The sequence below is a fragment of the Salvelinus fontinalis genome, chromosome 26 (genome assembly GCF_029448725.1).
Source record: "Salvelinus fontinalis isolate EN_2023a chromosome 26, ASM2944872v1, whole genome shotgun sequence".
Classification (NCBI taxonomy): Eukaryota; Metazoa; Chordata; class Actinopteri; order Salmoniformes; family Salmonidae; genus Salvelinus; species Salvelinus fontinalis.
Window position 1 is genome coordinate 3167024 of NC_074690.1, and position 27115 is coordinate 3194138.

Consider the following 27115-nt stretch of genomic DNA (forward strand, 5'->3'; position numbering starts at 1 on the left):
TTTACAACTCGGTGAGATGATTCTAACCATTATTTTATTGACCACAGCCGTACACAACAAAACTCCTTTACATCTCTCTCTCTACTGTAGTAGTCTAGCATAACCCTCCAGATATTTATTCTTCTAGCGTTGCACAGTGCACAGAAACTTCTTTACTCCACACTATATAACATTAAAACTATTTGTTTTGAGTACTAGAATTGTTTTACTTTTTTTTTTTTTTTCAAATGTCTCACGTTTGGAAATGAACTAAAGGTATTGACCTTTATTTAGATTATACAAAATAAAAACGTGTCCAAGTTTATCATGACATGAAAAATAATTCGTCAGTGATTCGTATTCCCAGTAACTTTCTGAAGAAGCAATGGCACCCTGTCTGGTGTGCTGCTCGGAAGAGGCTTTATTACAGACCGACGTCAACTAGATCGAATCATTAATTTCTATCGATCTGTTACATTATTATTCTGGTGAGCAATGATCGATTTAGTCTTCTAGGGCAACGTATTATGACAGAAGATAAGTTGAACTAACAAAATGTTGAAAATTATAAACAGAAACATATCTAAATCAGGGCCCCCCCCCCCCCCCCCTCCCAAAAAAGAAATATCCTGCACCACCCCTGTCAAAAAATTGTTTTGCCGTCTTTGCCTGTAGCCTACAGCGCATTTTCAATATTTGCGGGTTAGGGTCGGGGCCTCAGATTTTCACTTTATTTTACATTTACATTTAAGTAATTTAAGTCACTTTATCACATATAGTCGGGCGGATTGGTAATCGGGATGGGTTATTGGCAATTACGGCCGGGTACGGATGAACTACCGCTTTGTGTCGTCGTTAGCGATGCTAATGATAATACCCTTTTGGTATATTTTGGGTAATCCCCAAAATTCGAAAAAGTGAACTACAAAGTTAGCCTATGCTTACCTGGCAGAATCGTGATTATTTGTATCAATCCAGTGGCTAATTCTTTAGCAAACTCCTTCACATGTGCTACAGAAACACAGCTAGCAACAATGCTATGTGCAGGCACACTTGAATTAAAGGGTAACACTGTTCAAAAATCTAAATATGTTCGATTTTTGCTAGACCTAATTGATCCCATGATGTGAGTTAATCATTGTTGTTGACTTCGATTATCCAATTATGTTGTTTTTCTATATTAAAAAAAAAAACCAAAACTGTAGTAACGTTTTGTTATCGAGTATCGCGATACCAAACCTAGTGTCGAAGTCAACATGACGATATCGTGAGAACACTCCATTTTTACGCCTCGCTCTCTCCTCTTGTCTTTCCAGTGTAGTTTCATAAGGCGAATTAAAGGAGAGAATGTGTTTATCAAGCATAGTAATCTCATGTTAGAGGTTGGTGGAAAAAGGCATGATGTGCATTACGCATGCGGGTCTGTTTAGTGTGAAGAACCCCCCCCCCCCCCTTAACTGTGGAAAAATAAAAACTGACTGCAGCAACACAATAATGTTGAATACGTATACTACTGGTACGTTCGGACGCATCCTATCTTACCACTAAACTGCCAGGAATGGTCTTTGAAGTGTTGATACTCACCTTATCGAATTGGTACACCTGTAGTGAATTGCCTAAAACCCTAACCCTAAGCTACTTATCATTGTGTGAAATACTCAAACTCTGTGTAGCGATAGATAGGACTGAATGGAGAATCCTCTAACCCTAAACCCTAACCCCTAAACCCTCTAGCCCTAAAACCCTAACCCCTAACCCTCTAGCCCTAAAACCCTAAACCCTAAGCCCTAAAACCCTAAGCCCTAAAACCCTAAACCCTTAACCTAAAACCCTAAACCCCTAAACCCTCTAGCCCTAAAACCCTAACCCCTAACCCTCTAGCCCTAAAACCCTAAACCCTAAGCCCTAAAACCCTAAACCCTAAACCCTAAACCCTAAACCCTTAACCTAAAACCCTAAACCCTAAACCCTAAACCCTAAACCCTTAACCTAAAACCCTAACCCCTAACCCTCTAGCCCTAAAACCCTAAAACCTAAGCCCTAAAACCCTAAACCCTAAACCCTAAACCCTTAACCTAAAACCCTAAACCCTAAGCCCTAAAACCCTAAGCCCTAAAACCCTAAACCCTTAACCTAAAACCCTAAACCCCTAAACCCTCTAGCCCTAAAACCCTAAACCCTAAACCTAAAACCCTAAACCCCTAAACCCTAAAACCCTAAGCCCTAAAACCCTAAACCCTCTAGCCCTAAAACCCTAAGCCCTAAAACCCTAAACCCTTAACCTAAAACCCTAAACCCTAAACCCTAAACCCTAACCCCTAAACCCTCTAGCCCTAACCCTCTAGCCCTAAAACCCTAAGCCCTAAAACCCTAAACCCTTAACCTAAAACCCTAAACCCCTAAACCCTAACGAGAAGTAGGAGAGTTGTTCTGGAGCCATGCTGCAATGCATCCTCATTAGTCATCCTGGTTGTTTGTTCCAATTTGGCACCCTATTCCCTATATAGTGCACTACTTTAGACCAGATCCCTATGGAGCCTGGTCAAAAGTAGTGCACTATAAAGGAAATTAGGGTGCCGTTTGGGACGCGCAACCTACTCTTGTTACTTTGGTTTATCCCACTCTGGTCTAGTCATGCTACTGTGCCTGCTGTCTGTGCTGAGCCTCCAGAGTCATTTATCAGTTCCTCACAGCTCTGGTAAACTACTGTCCGGGGCTTAGCCTTGTAGGGAATCAAAGCTACCATATGAAATACAAAACACCACGCATGGCTTGTCTCCCGACCTTCGTATTGCCTGCCTAGATGCCTACCTTACTTCCTGCTTAGCCTGCTTGTATCCTGCTTGGTGATTGGTCGATCAGCACCTCACGTCCTTCTATCCTGCTCCCGATTGGTGGTTCAGAACACAGAGGCGTCGGAGGAGCTGGTGAAACATCAGAGAGACATCAGTGAGCTGAAACGCTCCTTCCTGGAGACGTCGGGCGGCGCTGAATCCCCGGGACTGACCGAGTGGGAGAAGAGACTGTCCTCGTCTCCTCCGACACGCTCCCACAGCGAGGGAGTGGAGGAGGCACCCATGATAGAGCCACTAAACACCCCACAGGACTCAGTAAGAACAGGGAACCTAGGGAGTTCTAGAATACATGCTAACTAACTGCATGGGTACACTGCGTGGGTACACTGCATGGGTACGCTGCATGGGTACGCTGCATGGGTACGCTGCATGGGTACGCTGCATGGGTACGCTGCATGGGTACGCTGCATGGGTACGCTGCGTGGGTACACTGCATGGGTACACTGCATGGGTACGCTGCATGGGTATGCTGCATGGGTACACTGCGTGGGTACGCTGCATGGGTACGCTGCGTGGGTACGCTGCGTGGGTACGCTGCGTGGGTACGCTGGCTGTGGGTACGCTGGCTGTGGGTACGCTGGCTGTGGGTACGCTGGCTGTGGGTACGCTGGCTGTGGGTACGCTGCGTGGATACACTGGCTGTGACCGAGACACTGATGGGGTCAACTGCTCTGGCCACATCAGTGTGTAAGATCCAGGGTGGACGAGCTAACTGCATGGATGGGGCTCAAGGTTCTCTCACATGGTCAGGGAAGACTCTATGCACGGGGACACTGTCTTATGCACTAGAGAAGAACCTGGACACTCACAGAGCATGGACACTATGTAATATAGAACTGTATTTTCTCTGTAGGAGACAAGAGGAAGTTCCTGTTGTAATATATAATATAGAACTGTGGTTTCTCTGTAGGAGACAAGAGGAAGTTCCTGTTGTAATATATAATATAGAACTGTGTTTTCTCTGTAGGAGACAAGAGGAAGTTCCTGTTGTAATATATAATATAGAACTGTATTTTCTCTGTAGGAGACAAGAGGAAGTTCCTGTTGTAATATATAATTTAGAACTGTATTTTCTCTGTAGGAGACAAGAGGAAGTTCCTGTTGTAATATATAATATAGAACTGTATTTTCTCTGTAGGAGACAGAGGAGGTTCCTGCTGCTGAGGAAGAAAGGAAGCAGGAGGTACAAGCCAATGGCATTGAGGCAAGACATCCATTGTGTGTGTGCGTCTGTGTATCTCTCTGTGTGTCTGTGTGGTCACTGTAAGCTAAGTCTCTCCTTAGTGTGTTTGTCTGTATCTCTCTGTGTGTCTGTGTGTATCTCTGTGGTCTCTGTGTGTCTGTATCTCTCTGTGTGTCTGTGTGGTCACTGTAAGCAAAGTCTCTTCCTGTAGGATGCAGGCGTGGTGAACTCTAGTGATGTGGGGGCGGGGACTGCAGGAGCACAGGGGTGTGGTCTGATGACTGTAACCGATACCTTAGAAGACGTCACCAGTGACTGGACGGACAGAGAGACGGATGGAGTGAAGGAGGACGGAGAGGAAGAGAAGTTCCTAGTATCTCCAGAGCTGAAGATAAGTCCAGGGACAGTCAGACAGGAAGTCTCTACGGCCATCTTGGACAAGAGAGGAACACTCATCATCCTGAGGGAGATGGAGTCTGAAGACAAAATGGACGCCAGCAGAGACGTTACCAAGACCAACCAGGAGAAAGGAGGGGGGACTTCAGCAAGCGTTAAGGAGGGTGAAGATGACGAGCTTGATGGCGATCCTCTCACCAGATCTAAGGAGAAATATTCCATAATCAACACGAGTGAAGATGAGACCGGTGGTGAGGTAGATACTGAGACCGTGTCTAAGGAGACCAGCGACAAGAGAGAGATATCTCTCAATTTAAGCCAGACTGAGACTGATGAAGAAATGAGTGTTGTTGACTCACTCCAGAAGACTGAGGCTCCAGTTGAGATATCTCTCAACTTAAGCCAGACTGAGACTGATGAAGAAATGAGTGGCGTTAACTCACTGACGATGAGTGTTGTTGACTCACTCCAGAAGACTGAGGCTCCAGTTGACAGGTCAGAGTTCACCACCGTGTCACGTGAGAAGGTGACGGAGCTGATTACCCAGGATGCACCGCCAAAGAGAGAGGAATCGTGTGGCCTGGATGAAGCTGTGAGCGACCTAGCACAGTGGACCTTCCCCGACGGTCAATTTGCCACCAAACCATCCCCTGGATCTCTAGCTGTGGTACTGTATATGAAACAATACAAGCTACATGTGAGGTTTCCTCCTTCACATGTCCTACTGTACCTAGCTGCTGCCCCCCCTCCCAGCATCACTGCTACCCTCCACCCCGCCAGCAGTGCTCCAACCAGTATTACTGAGACGTACAGTAACGCTCTGTCCTGCATGGCTACACTGCCAAACAGACTATCTGTATATCACCTTTTATATGCAGGCTTTTTGTTGCTCTCAAAGCTTTGCTTCATTTTGACATATGGCTCCAAAGCTTACTGTATCTCGCAGCTACCAGCTCCTCAGGTGGGCAGCTACCAGCTCCTCGGGTAGGCAGCTACCAGCTCCTCAGGTGGGCAGCTACCAGCTCCTCAGGTAGGCAGCTACCAGCTCCTCGGGTGGGCAGCTACCAGCTCCTCGGGTGGGCAGCTACCAGCTCCTCGGGTGGGCAGCTACCAGCTCCTCGGGTGGGCAGCTACCAGCTCCTCGGGTGGGCAGCTACCAGCTCCTCGGGTGGGCAGCTACCAGCTCCTCGGGTGGGCAGCTACCAGCTCCTCGGGTGGGCAGCTACCAGCTCCTCGGGTGGGCAGCTACCAGCTCCTCGGGTGGGCAGCTACCAGCTCCTCGGGTGGGCAGCTACCAGCTCCTCGGGTGGGCAGCTACCAGCTCCTCGGGTGGGCAGCTACCAGCTCCTCGGGTGGGCAGCTACCAGCTCCTCGGGTGGGCAGCTACCAGCTCCTCGGGTGGGCAGCTACCAGCTCCTCGGGTGGGCAGCTACCAGCTCCTCGGGTGGGCAGCTACCAGCTCCTCGGGTGGGCAGCTACCAGCTCCTCGGGTGGGCAGCTACCAGCTCCTCGGGTGGGCAGCTACCAGCTCCTCGGGTGGGCAGCTACCAGCTCCTCGGGTGGGCAGCTACCAGCTCCTCGGGTGGGCAGCTACCAGCTCCTCGGGTGGGCAGCTACCAGCTCCTCGGGTTTGCAGCTACCAGCTCCTCGGGTGGGCAGCTACCAGCTCCTCGGGTGGGCAGCTACCAGCTCCTCGGGTGGGCAGCTACCAGCTCCTCGGGTGGGCAGCTACCAGCTCCTCGGGTGGGCAGCTACCAGCTCCTCGGGTGGGCAGCTACCAGCTCCTCGGGTGGGCAGCTACCAGCTGCTCGGGTGGGCAGCTCCTCGGGTGGGCAGCTACCAGCTCCTCGGGTGGGCAGCTACCAGCTCCTCGGGTGGGCAGCTACCAGCTCCTCGGGTGGGCAGCTACCAGTTCCTCGGGTGGGCAGCTACCAGCTCCTCGGGTGGGCAGCTCCTCGGGTGGGCAGCTACCAGCTCCTCAGGTGGGCAGCTACCAGCTCCTCAGGTGGGCAGCTACCAGCTCCTCAGGTGGGCAGCTACCAGCTCCTCAGGTGGGCAGCTACCAGCTCCTCAGGTGGGCAGCTACCAGCTGCTCAGGTGGGCAGCTACCAGCTGCTCCGGTTTGCAGCTACCAGCTCCTCGGGTGGGCAGCTACCAGCTCCTCGGGTGGGCAGCTCCTCGGGTGGGCAGCTACCAGCTCCTCGGGTGGGCAGCTACCAGCTCCTCGGGTGGGCAGCTCCTCGGGTGGGCAGCTACCAGCTCCTCAGGTGGGCAGCTACCAGCTCCTCAGGTGGGCAGCTACCAGCTCCTCAGGTGGGCAGCTACCAGCTCCTCAGGTGGGCAGCTACCAGCTCCTCAGGTGGGCAGCTACCAGCTCCTCAGGTGGGCAGCTACCAGCTCCTCAGGTGGGCAGCTACCAGCTCCTCCGGTTTGCAGCTACCAGCTCCTCGGGTGGGCAGCTACCAGCTCCTCGGGTGGGCAGCTCCTCGGGTGGGCAGCTACCAGCTCCTCGGGTGGGCAGCTACCAGCTCCTCGGGTGGGCAGCTACCAGCTCCTCGGGTAGGCAGCTACCAGCTCCTCAGGTGGGCAGCTACCAGCTCCTCGGGTAGGCAGCTACCAGCTCCTCGGGTGGGCAGCTAAAAGGCTTTAGTTATGACTGTTTTACTACTCAGCACCATTGTATTTCCTCCAGCTGTGTCATTGGTCATTGGCAGTGACATCATTACTTAGTATCCTGACATTCTCTGCAGCTTCTCTCACTTTGCCACCAGAAACATTGTATGGGTCTATGTTGTATCAGACCCTTTCCCCTTCCTGTCTGCAACCGTTCAGAAATGTTGCATCCTCCTGAATTCTTCTCTGTGTTAGATTTCACTCTTCTTCTCTCTCCTTCTCTCTCCCTGCCTCGCCATCAGTCTTCACTGGGATGGGTCCCCTCCTCTGTAACCAAGGTGACCACTGCTCTGGTCGTCATGGAAGCGTCGGTCACAGCAGCCATCTTGTGTCGGATTTACAAACAACATTATTTAGTCCGTTTTTAAATTCACTGGAGGCACTGTTAAATATTACGAAACTGGAATAGGACACTAATGTGTTACTGTAACTGTTAACTGGTCTGTCAATAGACTACCTTTTTGTTGTCTCTCTGTAAATGCTTGTGTAAGCCTGTATTTTTACTATAAGGTCAGCTACTGTGATTCTACCACAGGTCAAGTAATATGACGTCACTCTTGTCCCTGACAGAGCCCGGCTGAAGAAGAGGAGGAAGAGGAGACCGGAGGGAGACAGGAGGCTGCTGAGACAGCACAGTCTACCGGACCCACGGTGAGCCTCTGCCCTACTGATTCTGCAGAACTACAACTAGAGCCAGTAGTCACTGAAGAAACACAGAACCACTCACTGTAAACGCTGATCTAGAACCAGTAATGACTGCTGAGAACCAGCCAGAACTGACTGTAGAGGTACTACCAGAACCAGAACTGACTGTAGAGGTACTACCAGAACCAGAACTGACTGTAGAGGTACTACCAGAACCAGAACTGACTGTAGAGGTACTACCAGAACCAGAACTGACTGTAGAGGTACTACCAGAACCAGAACTGACTGTAGAGGTACTACCAGAACCAGAACTGACTGTAGAGGTACTACCAGAACCAGAACTGACTGTAGAGGTACTACCAGAACCAGAACTGACTGTAGAGGTACTACCAGAACCAGCTGTCATTACATATGCAGAACCAGAACTGACTGTTGAGGTACTACCAGAACCAGAACTGACTGTAGAGGTACTACCAGAACCAGAACTGACTGTAGAGGTACTACCAGAACCAGAACTGACTGTAGAGGTACTACCAGAACCAGAACTGACTGTAGAGGTACTACCAGAACTGACTGTAGAGGTACTACCAGAACCAGAACTGACTGTAGAGGTACTACCAGAACCAGAACTGACTGTAGAGGTACTACCAGAACCAGCTGTCATTACATATGCAGAACCAGAACTGACTGTTGAGGTACTACCAGAACTGACTGTAGAGGTACTACCAGAACCAGAACTGACTGTAGAGGTACTACCAGAACCAGAACTGACTGTAGAGGTACTACCAGAACCAGAACTGACTGTAGAGGTACTACCAGAACCAGAACTGCCTGTAGAGGTACTACCAGAACCAGAACTGACTGTAGAGGTACTACCAGAACCAGAACTGACTGTAGAGGTACTACCAGAACCAGAACTGACTGTAGAGGTACTACCAGAACCAGAACTGACTGTAGAGGTACTACCAGAACCAGAACTGACTGTAGAGGTACTACCAGAACCAGAACTGCCTATAGAGGTACTACCAGAACCAGAACTGACTGTAGAGGTACTACCAGAACCAGCTGTCATTACATATGCAGAACCAGAACTGACTGTTGAGGTACTACCAGAACTGACTGTAGAGGTACTACCAGAACCAGAACTGACTGTAGAGGTACTACCAGAACCGGAACTGACTGTAGAGGTACTACCAGAACCAGAACTGACTGTAGAGGTACTACCAGAACCAGAACTGCCTGTAGAGGTACTACCAGAACCAGAACTGACTGTAGAGGTACTACCAGAACCAGAACTGACTGTAGAGGTACTACCAGAACCAGAACTGACTGTAGAGGTACTACCAGAACCAGAACTGCCTATAGAGGTACTACCAGAACCAGAACTGACTGTAGAGGTACTACCAGAACCAGAACTGACTGTAGAGGTACTACCAGAACCAGAACTGACTGTAGAGGTACTACCAGAACCAGAACTGCCTATAGAGGTACTACCAGAACCAGAACTGCCTGTAGAGGTACTACCAGAACCAGAACTGACTGTAGAGGTACTACCAGAACAAGAACTGACTGTAGAGGTACTACCAGAACCAGAACTGACTGTAGAGGTACTACCAGAACCAGAACTGACTGTAGAGGTACTACCAGAACCAGAACTGCCTGTAGAGGTACTACCAGAACCAGCTGTCATTACATATGCAGAACCAGAACTGACTGTTGAGGTACTACCAGAACCAGAACTGACTGTAGAGGTACTACCAGAACCAGAACTGACTGTAGAGGTACTACCAGAACTGACTGTAGAGGTACTACCAGAACTGACTGTAGAGGTACTACCAGAACCAGAACTGACTGTAGAGGTACTACCAGAACTGACTGTAGAGGTACTACCAGAACCAGAACTGCCTATAGAGGTACTACCAGAACCAGAACTGCCTATAGAGGTACTACCAGAACCAGAACTGCCTATAGAGGTACTACCAGAACCAGAACTGACTGTTGAGGTACTACCAGAACCAGAACTGCCTATAGAGGTACTACCAGAACCAGAACTGACTGTAGAGGTACTACCAGAACCAGAACTGCCTATAGAGGTACTACCAGAACCAGAACTGACTGTAGAGGTACTACCAGAACCAGAACTGACTGTAGAGGTACTACCAGAACCAGAACTGACTATAGAGGTACTACCAGAACCAGAACTGACTGTAGAGGTACTACCAGAACCAGAACTGACTGTAGAGGTACTACCAGAACCAGAACTGACTGTTGAGGTACTACCAGAACCAGAACTGCCTATAGAGGTACTACCAGAACCAGAACTGACTGTAGAGGTACTACCAGAACCAGAACTGACTGTTGAGGTACTACCAGAACCAGAACTGACTGTTGAGGTACTACCAGAACCAGAACTGACTATAGAGGTACTACCAGAACCAGAACTGACTGTAGAGGTACTACCAGAACCAGAACTGCCTATAGAGGTACTACCAGAACCAGAACTGACTGTAGAGGTACTACCAGAACCAGAACTGACTGTAGAGGTACTACCAGAACCAGAACTGACTGTAGAGGTACTACCAGAACTGACTGTAGAGGTACTACCAGAACCAGAACTGACTGTAGAGGTACTACCAGAACCAGAACTGACTGTAGAGGTACTACCAGAACCAGAACTGACTGTAGAGGTACTACCAGAACCAGAACTGACTGTAGAGGTACTACCAGAACCAGAACTGACTGTAGAGGTACTACCAGAACCAGAACTGACTGTAGAGGTACTACCAGAACTGACTGTAGAGGTACTACCAGAACTGACTGTAGAGGTACTACCAGAACCAGAACTGACTGTAGAGGTACTACCAGAACCAGCTGTCATTACATATGCAGAACCAGAACTGACTGTTGAGGTACTACCAGAACCAGAACTGACTGTAGAGGTACTACCAGAACCAGAACTGACTGTAGAGGTACTACCAGAACCAGAACTGACTGTTGAGGTACTACCAGAACCAGAACTGACTGTTGAGGTACTACCAGAACCAGAACTGACTGTAGAGGTACTACCAGAACCAGAACTGACTGTAGAGGTACTACCAGAACCAGAACTGACTGTAGAGGTACTACCAGAACCAGAACTGACTGTAGAGGTACTACCAGAACCAGAACTGACTGTAGAGGTACTACCAGAACCAGAACTGACTGTAGAGGTACTACCAGAACTGACTGTAGAGGTACTACCAGAACTGACTGTTGAGGTACTACATGGGAACTGACTGTTGAGGTACTACCAGAACTGACTGTTTAGGTACTACCAGAACTGACTGTTGAGGTACTACCAGAACTGACTGTTGAGGTACTACCAGAACTGACTGTTGAGGTACTACCAGAACCAGAACTGACTGTTGAGGTACTACCAGAACCAGAACTGACTGTAGAGGTACTACCAGAACCAGAACTGACTGTAGAGGTACTACCAGAACCAGAACTGACTGTAGAGGTACTACCAGAACTGACTGTTGAGGTACTACCAGAACCAGAACTGACTGTAGAGGTACTACCAGAACCAGAACTGACTGTAGAGGTACTACCAGAACTGACTGTTGAGGTACTACCAGAACTGACTGTTGAGGTACTACCAGAACTGACTGTTGAGGTACTACCAGAACTGACTGTTGAGGTACTACCAGAACTGACTGTTGAGGTACTACCAGAACCAGAACTGACTGTAGAGGTACTACCAGAACCAGAACTGACTGTAGAGGTACTACCAGAACCAGAACTGACTGTAGAGGTACTACCAGAACTGACTGTTGAGGTACTACCAGAACCAGAACTGACTGTAGAGGTACTACCAGAACTGACTGTAGAGGTACTACCAGAACTGACTGTAGAGGTACTACCAGAACCAGAACTGACTGTAGAGGTACTACCAGAACTGACTGTAGAGGTACTACCAGAACTGACTGTAGAGGTACTACCAGAACCAGAACTGACTGTAGAGGTACTACCAGAACCAGAACTGACTGTAGAGGTACTACCAGAACTGACTGTAGAGGTACTACCAGAACCAGAACTGACTGTTGAGGTACTACCAGAACCAGAACTGACTGTAGAGGTACTACCAGAACCAGAACTGACTGTAGAGGTACTACCAGAACCAGAACTGCCTATAGAGGTACTACCAGAACCAGAACTGACTGTAGAGGTACTACCAGAACCAGAACTGACTGTTGAGGTACTACCAGAACCAGAACTGACTGTTGAGGTACTACCAGAACCAGAACTGACTGTAGAGGTACTACCAGAACCAGAACTGACTGTAGAGGTACTACCAGAACCAGAACTGACTGTAGAGGTACTACCAGAACTGACTGTAGAGGTACTACCAGAACCAGAACTGACTGTAGAGGTACTACCAGAACCAGAACTGACTGTAGAGGTACTACCAGAACTGACTGTAGAGGTACTACCAGAACCAGAACTGACTGTTGAGGTACTACCAGAACCAGAACTGACTGTAGAGGTACTACCAGAACCAGAACTGACTGTAGAGGTACTACCAGAACCAGAACTGCCTATAGAGGTACTACCAGAACCAGAACTGACTGTAGAGGTACTACCAGAACCAGAACTGACTGTTGAGGTACTACCAGAACCAGAACTGACTGTTGAGGTACTGACAAGAAAGACGTGGATGAAGGAAGTTAAAGAAGACAAGGACACGTCCACTTCGCAGGGTGTAGAAGACAAGGGCACGTCCACTTCGCAGGGTCTAGAAGACAAGGACACGTCCACTTCACAGGGACTAGAAGACAAGGGCACGTCCACTTGCTTTAGCTCATGTTGTTGTTCTCTGTTCAGGTTCTCCATTCCAGCATGTGTTTCTCCTTATTACACACACACACATACACACACATACATACACACACACACACACACACACACACACACACACACACACACAGGTTCCTAAATGGCAGATGGAACTGTCATGTATTGATACTATTCAGAAGAGCCATTAATGCTGAGGGTTCTGCCGTCCTGTCTTCCTCTGTCCTTCTCATGTCTTCTCCCTCTGTTCCCGGTATCTCCCAGAAACCCGAGGCTGTGCCAGCAGAGGAGTCGACCACCAAGGAGGTACCTGTAGTCCACACGGAGACGAAAACCATCACGTACGAGTCCTCAGAGGTGCGTTCATTAGGGCAGCGCCGTAAGAAGAAGAAGAAGAGAAAGGGAAAGCAACAGTGAGATCTTCTTCCTGGTTCAGGTAGTCCCTCCCTTTCCTTTACACTCATCTTGAGTTTGTCACGTGACTTCTGACAGGGTGACTACGATGGCGACGTGGAACCCGGTGTTCTGATGAGCGCACAGACCATCACCTCGGAAACTACCAGCACCACCACGACCACGCACATCACTAAGGTCAGGGGTCATTTCATCAGCTGACCCTTTTTGACCTCTGGGTCTCTAATCATAACCCATTATAAACCAATTACCACTGAGTCTCTAACCATGTCTCTAACCATAACCCCTTATAAACTAATTACCACTGAGTCTCTAACCATAACCCATTATAAACCAATTACCACTGAGTCTCTAACCATAACCCATTATAAACCAATTACCACTGAGTCTCTAACCATAACCCATTATAAACCACTGAGTCTCTAACCATAACCCATTATAAACCAATTACCACTGAGTCTCTAACCATAACCCATTATAAACCAATTACCACTGAGTCTCTAACCATAACCCAATATAAACCACTGAGTCTCTAACCATAACCCATTATAAACCAATTACCACTGAGTCTCTAACCATAACCCATTATAAACCAATTACCACTGAGTCTCTAACCATAACCCATTATAAACCAATTACCACTGTCTCTAACCATAACCCATTATAAACCAATTACCACTGAGTCTCTAACCATAACCCATTATAAACCAATTACCACTGTCTCTAACCATAACCCCTTATAAACTAATTACCACTGAGTCTCTAACCATAACCCATTATAAACCAATTACCACTGAGTCTCTAACCATAACCCATTATAAACCAATTACCACTGAGTCTCTAACCATAACCGATTATAAACCAATTACCACTTTCTCTAACCATAACCCATTATAAACCAATTACCCCTGTCTCTAACCATAACCCATTATAAACTAATTACCACTGAGTCTCTAACCATAACCCATTATAAACCACTGAGTCTCTAACCATAACCCATTATAAACCAATTACCACTGTCTCTAACCATAACCCATTATAAACCAATTACCACTGAGTCTCTAACCATAACCCATTATAAACCAATTACCACTGTCTCTAACCATAACCCATTATAAACCAATTACCACTGAGTCTCTAACCATAACCCATTATAAACTAATTACCACTGAGTCTCTAACCATAACCCATTATAAACCAATTACCACTGAGACTCTAACCATAACCCATTATAACCCAATTACCGCTGAGTCTCTAACCATAACCCATTATAAACCAATTACCACTGAGTCTCTAACCATAACCCATTATAAACCACTGAGTCTCTAACCATAACCCATTATAAACCAATTACCACTGAGTCTCTAACCATAACCCATTATAAACCAATTACCACTGAGTCTCTAACCATAACCCATTATAAACCACTGAGTCTCTAACCATAACCCATTATAAACTAATTACCACTGAGTCTCTAACCATAACCCATTATAAACCAATTACCACTGAGTCTCTAACCATAACCCATTATAAACCAATTACCACTGAGTCTCTAACCATAACCCATTATAAACCACTGAGTCTCTAACCATAACCCATTATAAACCAATTACCACTGAGTCTCTAACCATAACCCCTTATAAACCAATTACCACTGAGTCTCTAACCATAACCCATTATAAACCACTGAGTCTCTAACCATAACCCATTATAAACCAATTACCACTGAGTCTCTAACCATAACCCATTATAAACCAATTACCACTGAGTCTCTAACCATAACCCATTATAAACCACTGAGTCTCTAACCATAACCCATTATAAACCAATTACCACTGAGTCTCTAACCATAACCCATTATAAACCAATTACCACTGAGTCTCTAACCATAACCCATTATAAACCACTGAGTCTCTAACCATAACCCATTATAAACCAATTACCACTGAGTCTCTAACCATAACCCATTATAAACCAATTACCACTGAGTCTCTAACCATAACCCATTATAAACCAATTACCACTGAGTCTCTAACCATAACCCATTATAAACCAATTACCACTGAGTCTCTAACCATAACCCATTATAAACCAATTACCACTGAGTCTCTAACCATAACCCATTATAAACCACTGAGTCTCTAACCATAACCCATTATAAACTAATTACCACTGAGTCTCTAACCATAACCCATTATAAACCAATTACCACTGAGTCTCTAACCATAACCCATTATAAACCAATTACCACTGAGTCTCTAACCATAACCCATTATAAACCACTGAGTCTCTAACCATAACCCATTATAAACCAATTACCACTGAGTCTCTAACCATAACCCCTTATAAACCAATTACCACTGAGTCTCTAACCATAACCCATTATAAACCACTGAGTCTCTAACCATAACCCATTATAAACCAATTACCACTGAGTCTCTAACCATAACCCATTATAAACCAATTACCACTGAGTCTCTAACCATAACCCATTATAAACCACTGAGTCTCTAACCATAACCCATTATAAACCAATTACCACTGTCTCTAACCATAACCCATTATAAACCAATTACCACTGAGTCTCTAACCATAACCCATTATAAACCAATTACCACTGTCTCTAACCATAACCCCTTATAAACTAATTACCACTGAGTCTCTAACCATAACCCATTATAAACCAATTACCACTGTCTCTAACCATAACCCATTATAAACCAATTACCACTGTCTTTAACCATAACCCATTATAAACCAATTACCACTGTCTCTAACCATAACCCATTATAAACCAATTACCACTGAGTCTCTAACCATAACCCATTATAAACCAATTACCACTGAGTCTCTAACCATAACCCATTATAAACCAATTACCACTGAGTCTCTAACCATAACCCATTATAAACCACTGAGTCTCTAACCATAACCCCTTATAAACTAATTACCACTGAGTCTCTAACCATAACCCATTATAAACTAATTACCACTGAGTCTCTAACCATAACCCATTATAAACCAATTACCACTGTCTCTAACCATAACCCCTTATAAACTAATTACCACTGAGTCTCTAACCATAACCCATTATAAACTAATTACCACTGAGTCTCTAACCATAACCCATTATAAACCACTGAGTCTCTAACCATAACCCCTTATAAACTAATTACCACTGAGTCTCTAACCATAACCCATTATAAACTAATTACCACTGAGTCTCTAACCATAACCCATTATAAACCACTGAGTCTCTAACCATAACCCATTATAAACCAATTACCACTGTCTCTAACCATAACCCATTATAAACCAATTACCACTGAGTCTCTAACCATAACCCATTATAAACTAATTACCACTGAGTCTCTAACCATAACCCATTATAAACCACTGAGTCTCTAACCATAACCCATTATAAACCAATTACCACTGAGTCTCTAACCATAACCCATTATAAACCAATTACCACTGAGTCTCTAACCATAACCCATTATAAACCAATTACCACTGAGTCTCTAACCATAACCCATTATAAACCACTGAGTCTCTAACCATAACCCATTATAAACCACTGAGTCTCTAACCATAACCCATTATAAACCAATTACCACTGAGTCTCTAACCATAACCCATTATAAACCAATTACCACTGAGTCTCTAACCATAACCCATTATAAACCACTGAGTCTCTAACCATAACCCATTATAAACCACTGAGTCTCTAACCATAACCCATTATAAACCACTGAGTCTCTAACCATAACCCATTATAAACTAATTACCACTGAGTCTCTAACCATAACCCATTATAAACCACTGAGTCTCTAACCATAACCCATTATAAACCACTGAGTCTCTAACCATAACCCATTATAAACTAATTACCACTGAGTCTCTAACCATAACCCATTATAAACCAATTACCACTGAGTCTCTAACCATAACCCATTATAAACCACTGAGTCTCTAACCATAACCCATTATAAACCAATTACCACTGAGTCTCTAACCATAACCCATTATAAACTAATTACCACTGAGTCTCTTTCATTATTTCTCGTTGTCCTTCATGCTGTTTAAGGTCCTTGGTTATCAGCATAGTAACAGCTTTTCTTTCTTCATAACGTTCTGTCACTCCGTTCTGCTTTTCCGTCTCCTTCCTGACGTTCTATTCCTTCCTATCAATCCGTTCTGCTTTTCCGTCTCCTTCCTGACGTTCTATTCCTTCCTATCACTCCGTTCTGCTGTCAGACGGTGAAAGGAGGAATCTCTGAGACCAGGATAGAGAAGAGGATTGTCATTACAGGAGACGCGGGAGATCTCGACCATGATCAGGTCACTGTCTCTCTTTCTTAATCACATTTCTTTCTTTGTCTTCATTTATATTTGACTTGTCATTTCGATTATTTTGAACGTATACAGATGAGGATGACAAATGTATCGTGAATCTGGAGAAGATATTAACTTCCCCAAACCTCTCTCAGCTATAAAGTGACAATAATGACTGAATATAGTGGATGTATTTTACTGTGTAATGTTATCTCACTTCATTGTCTGGTTGATGTAACTAGTGTAGTAGACTACTACTAACCAGTAGGTTACCCTGTAACAAGTAGTCCTACTAGACACACTCACTGACCTCCACTCCCTCCCGTCCCTCCTCCCACCCCACCTCCTTCCTCCCATCCCTCCTCCTCCCTCCCTCCCTCCCGTCCCTTCAAACCCACCTCCTTCCTCCCATCGTCCCTTCAAACCCACCTCCTTCCTCCCATCCCCCCTCCCTCTCGTCCCTTCCGTCCCTCCTCCCGTCCCTCCTCCCCACCTCCTCCCATCCCTCCTCACCACCTCCTCCCTCCTCCCCCCCCTCCTGTCCCTCCCCACCTCCCCTCCCTCCTCCCTCTCGTCCCTTCCGTCCCTCCTCCCGTCCCTCCTCACCACCTCCTCCCTTCTCCCCACCTCCCCTCCCTCCTCCCCACCTCCCCTCCCTCCTCCCCTCCCTCCTCCCTTCCCCCTCTCTGTCTCCCTCTCCCTGGTATTGGTATGGTATTGCACCCCCAACTCCTCCCATCCCTCCCTCCCGTCCCACCTCCCCTCCCCACATCCCCTCCCTCCTCCCCACCTCCCGTCCCTCCTCCCCACCTCCCGTCCCACCTCCCGTCCCTCCTCCCCCCCCTCCTGTCCCTCCCCAACTCCTCCCGTCCCTCCCACCCCACCTCCTTCCTCCCATCCCTCCTCCTCCCGTCCCTTCAAACCCACATCCTGTCCCTGTTCCCTCCCTCCCGTCCCTTCTCCCTCTCGTCCCTCCCCTCCCTCCTCCCTTCACCCTCTCTGTCTCCCTCCTCTGGTATTGGTATGGTATTGCACCCCCAACTCCTCCCATCCCTCCCTCCCGTCCCACCTCCCCTCCCCACATCCCCTCCCTCCTCCCCACCTCCCGTCCCTCCTCCCCACCTCCCGTCCCATCTCCCGTCCCTCCTCCCCACCTCCCGTCCCACCTCCTCCCCACCTCCCGTCCCACCTCCCGTCCCTCCTCCCCACCTCCCGTCCCACCTCCCGTCCCTCCTCCCCACCTCCCGTCCCTCCTCCCCACCTCCCGTCCCACCTCCCGTCCCTCCTCCCCACCTCCCGTCCCACCTCCCGTCCCTCCTCCCCACCTCCCGTCCCACCTCCCGTCCCTCCTCCCCACCTCCCGTCCCACCTCCCGTCCCTCCTCCCCACCTCCCGTCCCACCTCCCGTCCCTCCTCCTCACCTCCCGTCCCACCTCCCCTCCCCACCTCCCCTCCCTCCTCCCCACCTCCTCCCCTCCCTCCTCCCTTCCCCCTCTCTGTCTCCCTCTCCTGGTATTGGTATGGTATTGCACCCCCAGGCTCTGGCCCAAGCCATAAAGGAGGCCAAAGAGCAGCACCCTGACATGTCAGTGACCAAAGTAGTGGTTCATAAAGAGACAGAGATCACACCTGAGGGAGAGGACTGACCCAGGTAAGGAGACCACCGTATGTGGTTTGGTTCGGTTGTGGTCAGCTGGGCTGGGCTTGGAAGCTAGTCCACTCATCTTCCTCCATCTCTCCTCGGCATGCTCCTGCTTCCCCCCATCATCATCATCAGCACATCTCTTACTGGCGCTGAGGCCTGCTCCCCCTACTGGCGCTGAGGCCTGCTTCCCCCCCCCCCCTCTACTGGCGCTGAGGCCTGCTCCCCCCCCCCCCCCTCTACTGGCGCTGAGGCCTGCCCCCCCCCCCCCCCCCCCTACTGGCGCTGAGGCCTGCCCCCCCCCCCTACTGGGACTGCTCCCCCCCCCCCCCCCCTACTGGGACTGCTCCCCCCCTACTGGCACTGAGGTCTGCTCCCCCCCCCCCCTACTGGCACTGCCCCCCCCCCCCCCCCCCCCCTACTGGCACTGAGGCCTGCTTCTGAAACACTAACAGGCTACTAACAGAAACAGATGTCCTGTGTGCACACATTAGCTGAGCGATTCCAATGCATTTGCCACTGTCTGCAAGTGGCACACCCGTCCTGGAAGGACAGTAGATACATAGAGTTAATGTCTAGATGTAGGACACATCCTCACAAACCTCCGCTGTAGTTCTAGAGCTGTAGTTCTAGAGCTGTAGTTCTAGAGCTGTAGTTCTAGAGCTGTAGTTCTAGAGCTGTAGTTCTAGAGCTGTAGTTCCAGAGCTGTAGTTCTAGAGCTGTAGTTCTAGAGCTGTAGTTCTAGAGCTGTAGTTCCAGAGCTGTAGTTCCAGAGCTGTAGTTCCAGAGCTGTAGTTCCAGAGCTGTAGTTCTAGAGCTGTAGTTCTAGCGCTGTAGTTCTAGCGCTGTAGTTCTAGAGCTGTGGTTCTAGCTGTGGTTCTAGCTGTAGTTCTATCTGTAGTTCTAGAGCTGTAGTTCTAGCGCTGTAGTTCTAGAGCTGTAGTTCTAGCGCTGTAGTTCTATCTGTAGTTCTAGCTGTAGTTCTAGCGCTGTAGTTCTAGCTGTGGTTCTAGCTGTGGTTCTATCTGTAGTTCTATCTGTAGTTCTAGCGCTGTAGTTCTAGAGCTGTAGTTCTAGCTGTAGTTCTAGCGCTGTAGTTCTAGCGCTGTAGTTCTAGCGCTGTGGTTCTAGCTGTAGTTCTAGCTGTAGTTCTAGCTGTGGTTCTAGCTGTGGTTCTAGCTGTGGTTCTAGCTGTGGTTCTAGCTGTGGTTCTAGCTGTGGTTCTAGCTGTAGTTCTAGCGCTGTAGTTCTAGCGCTGTAGTTCTAGCTGTGGTTCTAGCTGTGGTTCTAGCTGTGGTTCTAGCGCTGTAGTTCTAGCTGTAGTTCTAGCTGTAGTTCTAGCGCTGTAGTTCTAGCTGTGGTTCTAGCTGTGGTTCTAGCTGTGGTTCTAGCTGTAGTTCTAGCTGTAGTTCTAGCTGTAGTTCTAGCTGTGGTTCTAGCTGTGGTTCTAGCTGTGGTTCTAGCTGTGGTTCTAGCTGTAGTTCTAGCTGTAGTTCTAGCTGTAGTTCTAGCTGTAGTTCTAGCGCTGTAGTTCTAGCTGTGGTTCTAGCTGTAGTTCTAGCTGTAGTTCTAGCTGTAGTTCTAGCGCTGTGGTTCTAGCTGTAGTTCTAGCTGTAGTTCTAGCTGTGGTTCTAGCTGTAGTTCTAGCTGTAGTTCTAGCGCTGTGGTTCTAGCTGTAGTTCTAGCTGTAGTTCTAGCTGTAGTTCTAGCGCTGTAGTTCTAGCTGTGGTTCAAGCTGTGGTTCTAGCTGTGGTTCTAGCTGTAGTTCTAGCTGTGGTTCTAGCTGTGGTTCTAGCTGTGGTTCTAGCTGTAGTTCTAGCTGTGGTTCTAGCTGTGGTTCTAGCTGTAGTTCTAGCTGTGGTTCTAGCTGTAGTTCTAGCTGTGGTTCTAGCTGTGGTTCTAGCTGTAGTTCTAGCTGTAGTTCTAGCTGTGGTTCTAGCTGTGGTTCTAGCTGTAGTTCTAGCTGTAGTTCTAGCTGTAGTTCTAGCTGTGGTTCTAGCTGTGGTTCTAGCTGTAGTTCTAGCTGTGGTTCTAGCTGTGGTTCTAGCTGTGGTTCTAGCTGTAGTTCTAGCTGTAGTTCTAGCGCTGTAGTTCTAGCTGTGGTTCTAGCTGTAGTTCTAGCTGTAGTTCTAGCGCTGTAGTTCTAGCGCTGTAGTTCTAGCGCTGTAGTTCTAGCGCCTAGTTCTGCAAATATATCAGTCCGATAGGTACATTTAATTAACCTACTAATTAATATCAATCTGAATCAGATCTCTAAAGTCATCCAAACTAAATCGTGTGATTGACCAACCTCTTCAAAGCTTCTAAAATGAGGAAGTGTTGCCGTCATAGAGAGACTAAAACTCAGGGATGTAGCCTAGATTTCACTACTTCCTGTCATGTGTTTGTAGACAGAGGCCGGTCCAATCTGTTCTATCTAGGTCAGAGGAGTGGGTTGTGCAGCTCTGGGCGTGCCCCTCTGGTTGCCACGTCAACATAACTGCAAAACACACGCGAAAAGGTTGGGTTCAAGAGGGGTTCGACACGTTGAACGCTGCAGATAGAAATGTAGTGAATAGAGCCGGCATGATCCCTCACTCTACATGTCAGAGATGCGTGCATGTTCTGTGTAATATGTTCGTATCTGAACGTTCCACAGTGTGCAAACTGTTTGTTGTGTTTCAGTATTCTGGCGTGTCTATTCTAGCTTCTACTGTCAGGTTTTTCTTTTTTTTGTTCTTTGGTGGATTCTGATTGGTTGGTTGCTTGTATGATGAAATAGAAGCTTTATGGCCTTTCCCACTCCTTCATGTTACTCTGTCTCTCCTTCTGGTTTCAGGATTTAACCACATCTTTCTCTTTTTATTTAAACATCTTTGTCATTTTAAAACATTTTCAGTGACTCTGTCTCTCCTTCTGGTTTCAGGATTTAACCACATCTTTCTTTTTATTTAAACATCTTTGTCATCATGTTGTTGACCTCTTTAACCCTTTACACGCGTGGGAATCGGCCTATACGGATAGGGCCAAATTGAAACGTTTCTAACAGAAGAACTATAAAAGCAAATATATAACAATGGTAGCAAATGAACGAGAACAGTTTGGAGATAAATGGGGAAATGATTCGACTAAAAGGCGAGGACACAACAGTTCACCTGACCAGACTGAATCCAAACATTACACTGTTGATGTGAATGTTACATTTAATGTACATTTCACAGCATTCATTAATAGCGACGTCTGAATATACTGTGATACATTCAGTAACATAAGAATATTTCTGGACAATGTGGGGTATGTGACACATGAAACAAAAACAAAAAAAAATGACTACGAGGGTTTGAGTGAGAGGACTAACTGGTGTCTCCAAGTGGACACACGACTCTCCAAAGTGTTCACAGTTTCTAAGTCATTTCAATGTAGTTTTATGACTCAAAGAGTCTTCAACTATAAGGTGCTTTTTTTTTTATCTCTCCTAGCTGAGTCGTTGAGGAAGCAAGCACAGTTGTTTTGTTTGGAACAGAACCGTGCATCCTCGTCATCACACAATTACACTGCCTTACAAATGTATTCATCCCCCTTGGCGGTTTTCCTATTTTGTTGCATTACAACCTGTAATTTAAATGGATTTTTATTTGGATTTAATGTACAGGACATACACAAAATAGTCCAAATTGGTGAAGTGAAATGGGGGGGGGGGGGGGGGTTCAATAAAAAACTGAAAAGTGGTGCATGTATATGTATTCACCTTTTCCCCCTAAATAAGATCTGGTGCATTTACCTTCAGAAGTCACATAATTAGTTAGACTGGACACAGATGGACTTGATTTAAGTGTCACATGATCTGTCACATGATCTCAGTATATATATACGCCTGTTCTGAAAGGCCCCAGAGTCTTCAACACCACTCAGCAAGGGGCACCATGAAGACCAAGGAGCTCTCCAAACAGGTCAGGGGCAAAGTTGTGGAGAAGTACAGATCAGGGTTGGGTTATAAAATAATATCAGATACTTTGAACATCCCACGGAGCACCGTTAAATCCATTATTTAAAAAATGGAAAGAATATGGCACCACAACAAACCTGCCAAGAGAGGGCCGCCCACCAAAACTCACAGACCAGGCAAGGAGGGCATTAATCAGAGGGGCAACAATGAGACCAAAGATAACCCTGAAGGAGCTGCAATGCTCCACCTCGGAGATTTGAGTATCTGTCCATAGGACCACTATTAAGCCATACGCTCCACAGAGCTGGGCTTTACAGAAGAGTGGCCAGAAAAAAAGCCATTGCTTAAAGAAAATATTAAGCAAACACGTTAGGTGTTTATCAAAAGGCATGTGGGAGACTCCCCAAACATATGGAAGAAGGTTCTCTGGTCAGATGAGACTAAAATTAAGCTTTTTGGCCATCGAGGAAAACGCTATGTATGGCACAAATTCAACACCTATCATCACCCAGAGAACACCATCCCCACAGTGAAGCATGGTGGTGGCAGCATCATGCTGTGGCAATGTTTTTAAACGGCAGGGACTGGGAAACTGGTCAGAATTGAAGGAAGGATAGATGGCGCTAAATATAGGGAAATTCTTGAAGGAAACCTGTTTCCAAGCCATTTCACATCCGTTACACATGTATAGCATATTACTGTACGGCCACAGCGTTCCAATGTAGGTGTTTATCTGTGCCCAAATCCGCCATTTTCAACCCATATATTTATGGCTACGACTGTAAAGGTTTAAGATTTGACGATGACCTTTAACCTACATTACTTTAAGTCCTCTAGGTTTTTCCAGACGTTATTTATTCTGAGTTAAATTATAACCCACATGCTACAGCACTGCAGGTGTGTGTGTGTGTGCAGCTATGTGCTCCTGTGTGTGTGTCTGCTACAGCTGTGCGTGTGTCTGCTACAGCTGTGCGTGTCTGCCGTGCATGACCAATGATGAGACTGTCATAACTCCATGGCCTTGACCTCAGCTCTGTGAGGTCTCCTTGTCCTCAGCTCTGTGCGGTCTCCTTGACCTTGTCCGCAGCTCTGTGAGGTCTCCTTGTCCTCAGCTCTGTGAGGTCTCCTTGTCCGCAGCTCTGTGAGGTCTCCTTGGCCTTGTCCGCAGCTCTGTGAGGTCTCCTTGTCCTCAGCTCTGTGAGGTCTCCTTGACCTTGTCCGCAGCTCTGTGAGGTCTCCTTGTCCTCAGCTCTGTGAGGTCTCGACCTCAGCTCTGTGAGGTCTCCTTGTCCTCAGCTCTGTGCGGTCTCCTTGACCTTGTCCGCAGCTCTGTGAGGTCTCCTTGTCCTCAGCTCTGTGAGGTCTCCTTGACCCTGTCCGCAGCTCTGTGAGGTCTCCTTGGCCTTGTCCTCAGCTCTGTGAGGTCTCCTTGTCCGCAGCTCTGTGAGGTCTCCTTGGCCTTGTCCGCAGCTCTGTGAGGTCTCCTTGGCCTTGTCCGCAGCTCTGTGAGGTCTCCTTGGCCTTGTCCTCAGCTCTGTGAGGTCTCCTTGGCCTTGTCCTCAGCTCTGTGAGGTCTCCTTGGCCTTGTCCTCAGCTCTGTGCGTGCTACTCTTCTTGTTGTTACTCTCTGTTAGTGTGACGCTTCTCAGACAAATATTTAATTTAGTCCTGGATCCACAAAGGGCTTTCAGAGATACAGAGAATGTTTTTAGTCCAGGATTAAGGCTTATTCTATGTCCAGGAAACTGGACCTAAAATGATCTGTGTATGCCTTGCATTTCCAATATCCTGCTCTGTGTTACGTGTTCACTGTCATTTACACGACTGACGACATCTGTTTCCTTATGTTGTTCCAAATGAGTGGAGTTTCACTAACCAACGTTCATTCTCTTTTAGGAGTAAAGCCCAGGACAGAGTTTAAATCCTCTGGTGGAAGGACTCCCCTCAAAGCTCCAGCATCCAACTCCCAACGTCATGATGGACTTCATTACATTACTGTGCTGCCTGCTGGGCCTGTTTTAAAAACTACGGTAGAGACAGCCAGCCTATTGTTCCACAGACAGTCTGCTCTATAGAAATACAATCTGTAGAGCGGGCTTCCCCCGTTCAAGTCAATGATGGCATAATAGATTCTAGTTCTAAACTCGGCGTTCTCTATGGTCCCGATCCTAATCTGAGTTCCATGTGCTTAACTTGGCTTCACTGCCTAAATCGTGATGTCAATGGGAGATTAAAAGTCAAAATGAGGTAGTTAAGATTTATGCCTTATCGTCAGTCCCATCCGTCGTTATAAAAAAAAATAATGTATATTTGCATGAGCAGAATGACGCAATTATTATAAAATAATAACAATTATCAAGATTTACTGTGAGATAATAAACAAACAGGTTATTTTATCACTTGAACTCTCGCTGAGCTCTACAACATGCAAAATGGTTGATTCCATTCACCGCCTTGCTATCTATTTAAGATTATATTATAAACAGTCTTATTTTTTTTTGGGGGGGGGGGTCAGTGTTTTATTTTATTTATGAAATGAAAATCCGCCACTCCGTGAAGAAGAAAAAAAGTTCAACTGCTGTAGGCTTTCTGTGACACATTAGAGCACACAACAATATTATTATTCTAATGACTTAGTAGATGGTAGACCTCACTCCACTCCCATCGGCTCAGATAGAAATACATTTAAATCAACTTTTACGACAAAGCCCTGTACATTTATACGCGTTGTCCTGGGCAACAGCAACTGCAAACAAAAGGCAGATTATATCGTCTATATTCAGCAACAAATGATTTTATTCGTGTTGTTTTTTGTATTTTGTCTGAACATTTTTGTCAGTATTCTTTATTCAAACATTGCAGCATATTTCAAATAGCCTGTGTCCCAAGATCGGGTTTGTCCTCGTGCCAACTCTTTATCACCCATTGAGCGACATGGAGATGGCATGATGGCACTATCCGACTGGCACCCAGGCTATATTTTGAGACAATGACAGTCTGTTTTTAAAACACTGTCTATATGGAGGTTTACAGAGTTGTACCCAGGCTATGTTTGAGACAATGACAGTCTGTTTTAAAAACACTGTCTCGATGGGGGGTTTCACGGACTTGTATTGTTGTGATCTATCTGCAAAACGGACGCAAATGGTATACATTCTCCTCTGTATTAATTAATGGCTGGACTACAGTTCCCACAATGCTGTGTGTGACTGACTGAAAGGCCCAGGACTCAAACTAACAGGACTGCTCTGTCCAGAGGAAACATATTTTGGTCTGAAATAGCACCCTATCCCCTATATATAGTGCACTACTTTAGACCAGAGCCATATGGGATGCACTATAAAGGGGATAGGGTTATATTTGTGACTCATCCAAAGACAAATGTTTGATCTGTCAAGTCAATCAGGTGAATGTCTCAGCAGCTGTAATAGTATCTTACCTCTTACTTATCATTGGTGTAAAGTTGCTCCTAGACACTGATCTTGGATCAGTTTTGCATTTTTCCTACTATGGCTCAGGTTGAGATTAGGGGAGGAGATCTAATTTTGAATTGAAACTTTATTGTACTAAAAGCAAGTCAATTTAAGAAATAATATATATTATTTACAATGACGGCCTACCCCCTAGCCAAACCTTCCTCTCAAACCCGGACGACGCTGGGACTCCCGATTTAAAGCCGGTTGTGATACAGACCCGGGATCGAACCCGGGTCTGTAGTGACGCCTCCCAACACTGCGATGCAGTGCCTTAGACCGCTGCGCCACTCGGTCCCCAAAAGCTAATCTAAGCTGATCCTAGATCTGTACCTAAGGTAAACTTCACCCCAGAGCCAGTATCATCAATATATATATAGCTACAACCAATCATGATGTTCCAGCAGCAACAGAACGTGAAATAATACAAAGTAGCAAATGCATATTATTGTGATTTTTTTTCTTCTTTTTTTTTGAATAAAATATTGATTATATTATTCTGAAGCTTGTGTCTGTCTTCAGTGGATGTAATGAACTACACACCTCTTGTAAAATATGTTGATCATATGCTTCTGGGAAAAACAAAATATAATTTCAGTACATTCATTTACTATCCAATATCGTAGGTTAATAACATATAATGCAGAAATGGTACTCAGACACTGAGCATTGTCCAATATTTGCCACTTGCTGGATTGATTAAATGCTTATTCAGAAAAATGTTTTATCAAATTGTATTTGTCACAACAGGTGTCGACTAAC

General features: G+C 46.6%; 1 protein-coding gene across 21 annotated transcripts in view; it reads left to right on the forward strand.

Moving 5' to 3' along the window:
* The window catches only part of epb41l3b (erythrocyte membrane protein band 4.1-like 3b), a 105975-nt gene extending 79118 nt beyond the window's left edge, over positions 1 to 26857 (forward strand). For 8 of the 21 annotated variants that reach the window (XM_055882351.1, XM_055882350.1, XM_055882361.1 and 5 more), the window contains 10 exons: positions 2883 to 3089; positions 3973 to 4038; positions 4229 to 5080; positions 7329 to 7364; positions 7657 to 7737; positions 12829 to 12921; positions 13057 to 13155; positions 17236 to 17319; positions 18852 to 18964; positions 24777 to 26857. In XM_055882351.1, the coding sequence (XP_055738326.1) occupies positions 2883 to 3089; positions 3973 to 4038; positions 4229 to 5080; positions 7329 to 7364; positions 7657 to 7737; positions 12829 to 12921; positions 13057 to 13155; positions 17236 to 17319; positions 18852 to 18959 (1626 nt within the window). In that variant the 3' untranslated portion in view covers positions 18960 to 18964; positions 24777 to 26857. Of the gene's footprint in view, positions 1 to 1295; positions 1362 to 2882; positions 3090 to 3972; positions 4039 to 4228; positions 5081 to 7328; positions 7365 to 7656; positions 7738 to 12828; positions 13001 to 13056; positions 13156 to 17235; positions 17320 to 18851; positions 18965 to 24776 lie in introns of all 21 variants that reach the window. The other 13 variants (XM_055882362.1, XM_055882353.1, XM_055882355.1 and 10 more) reach the window with 13 other exon arrangements.
* The last annotated feature ends 258 nt before the right edge of the window (positions 26858 to 27115 follow it).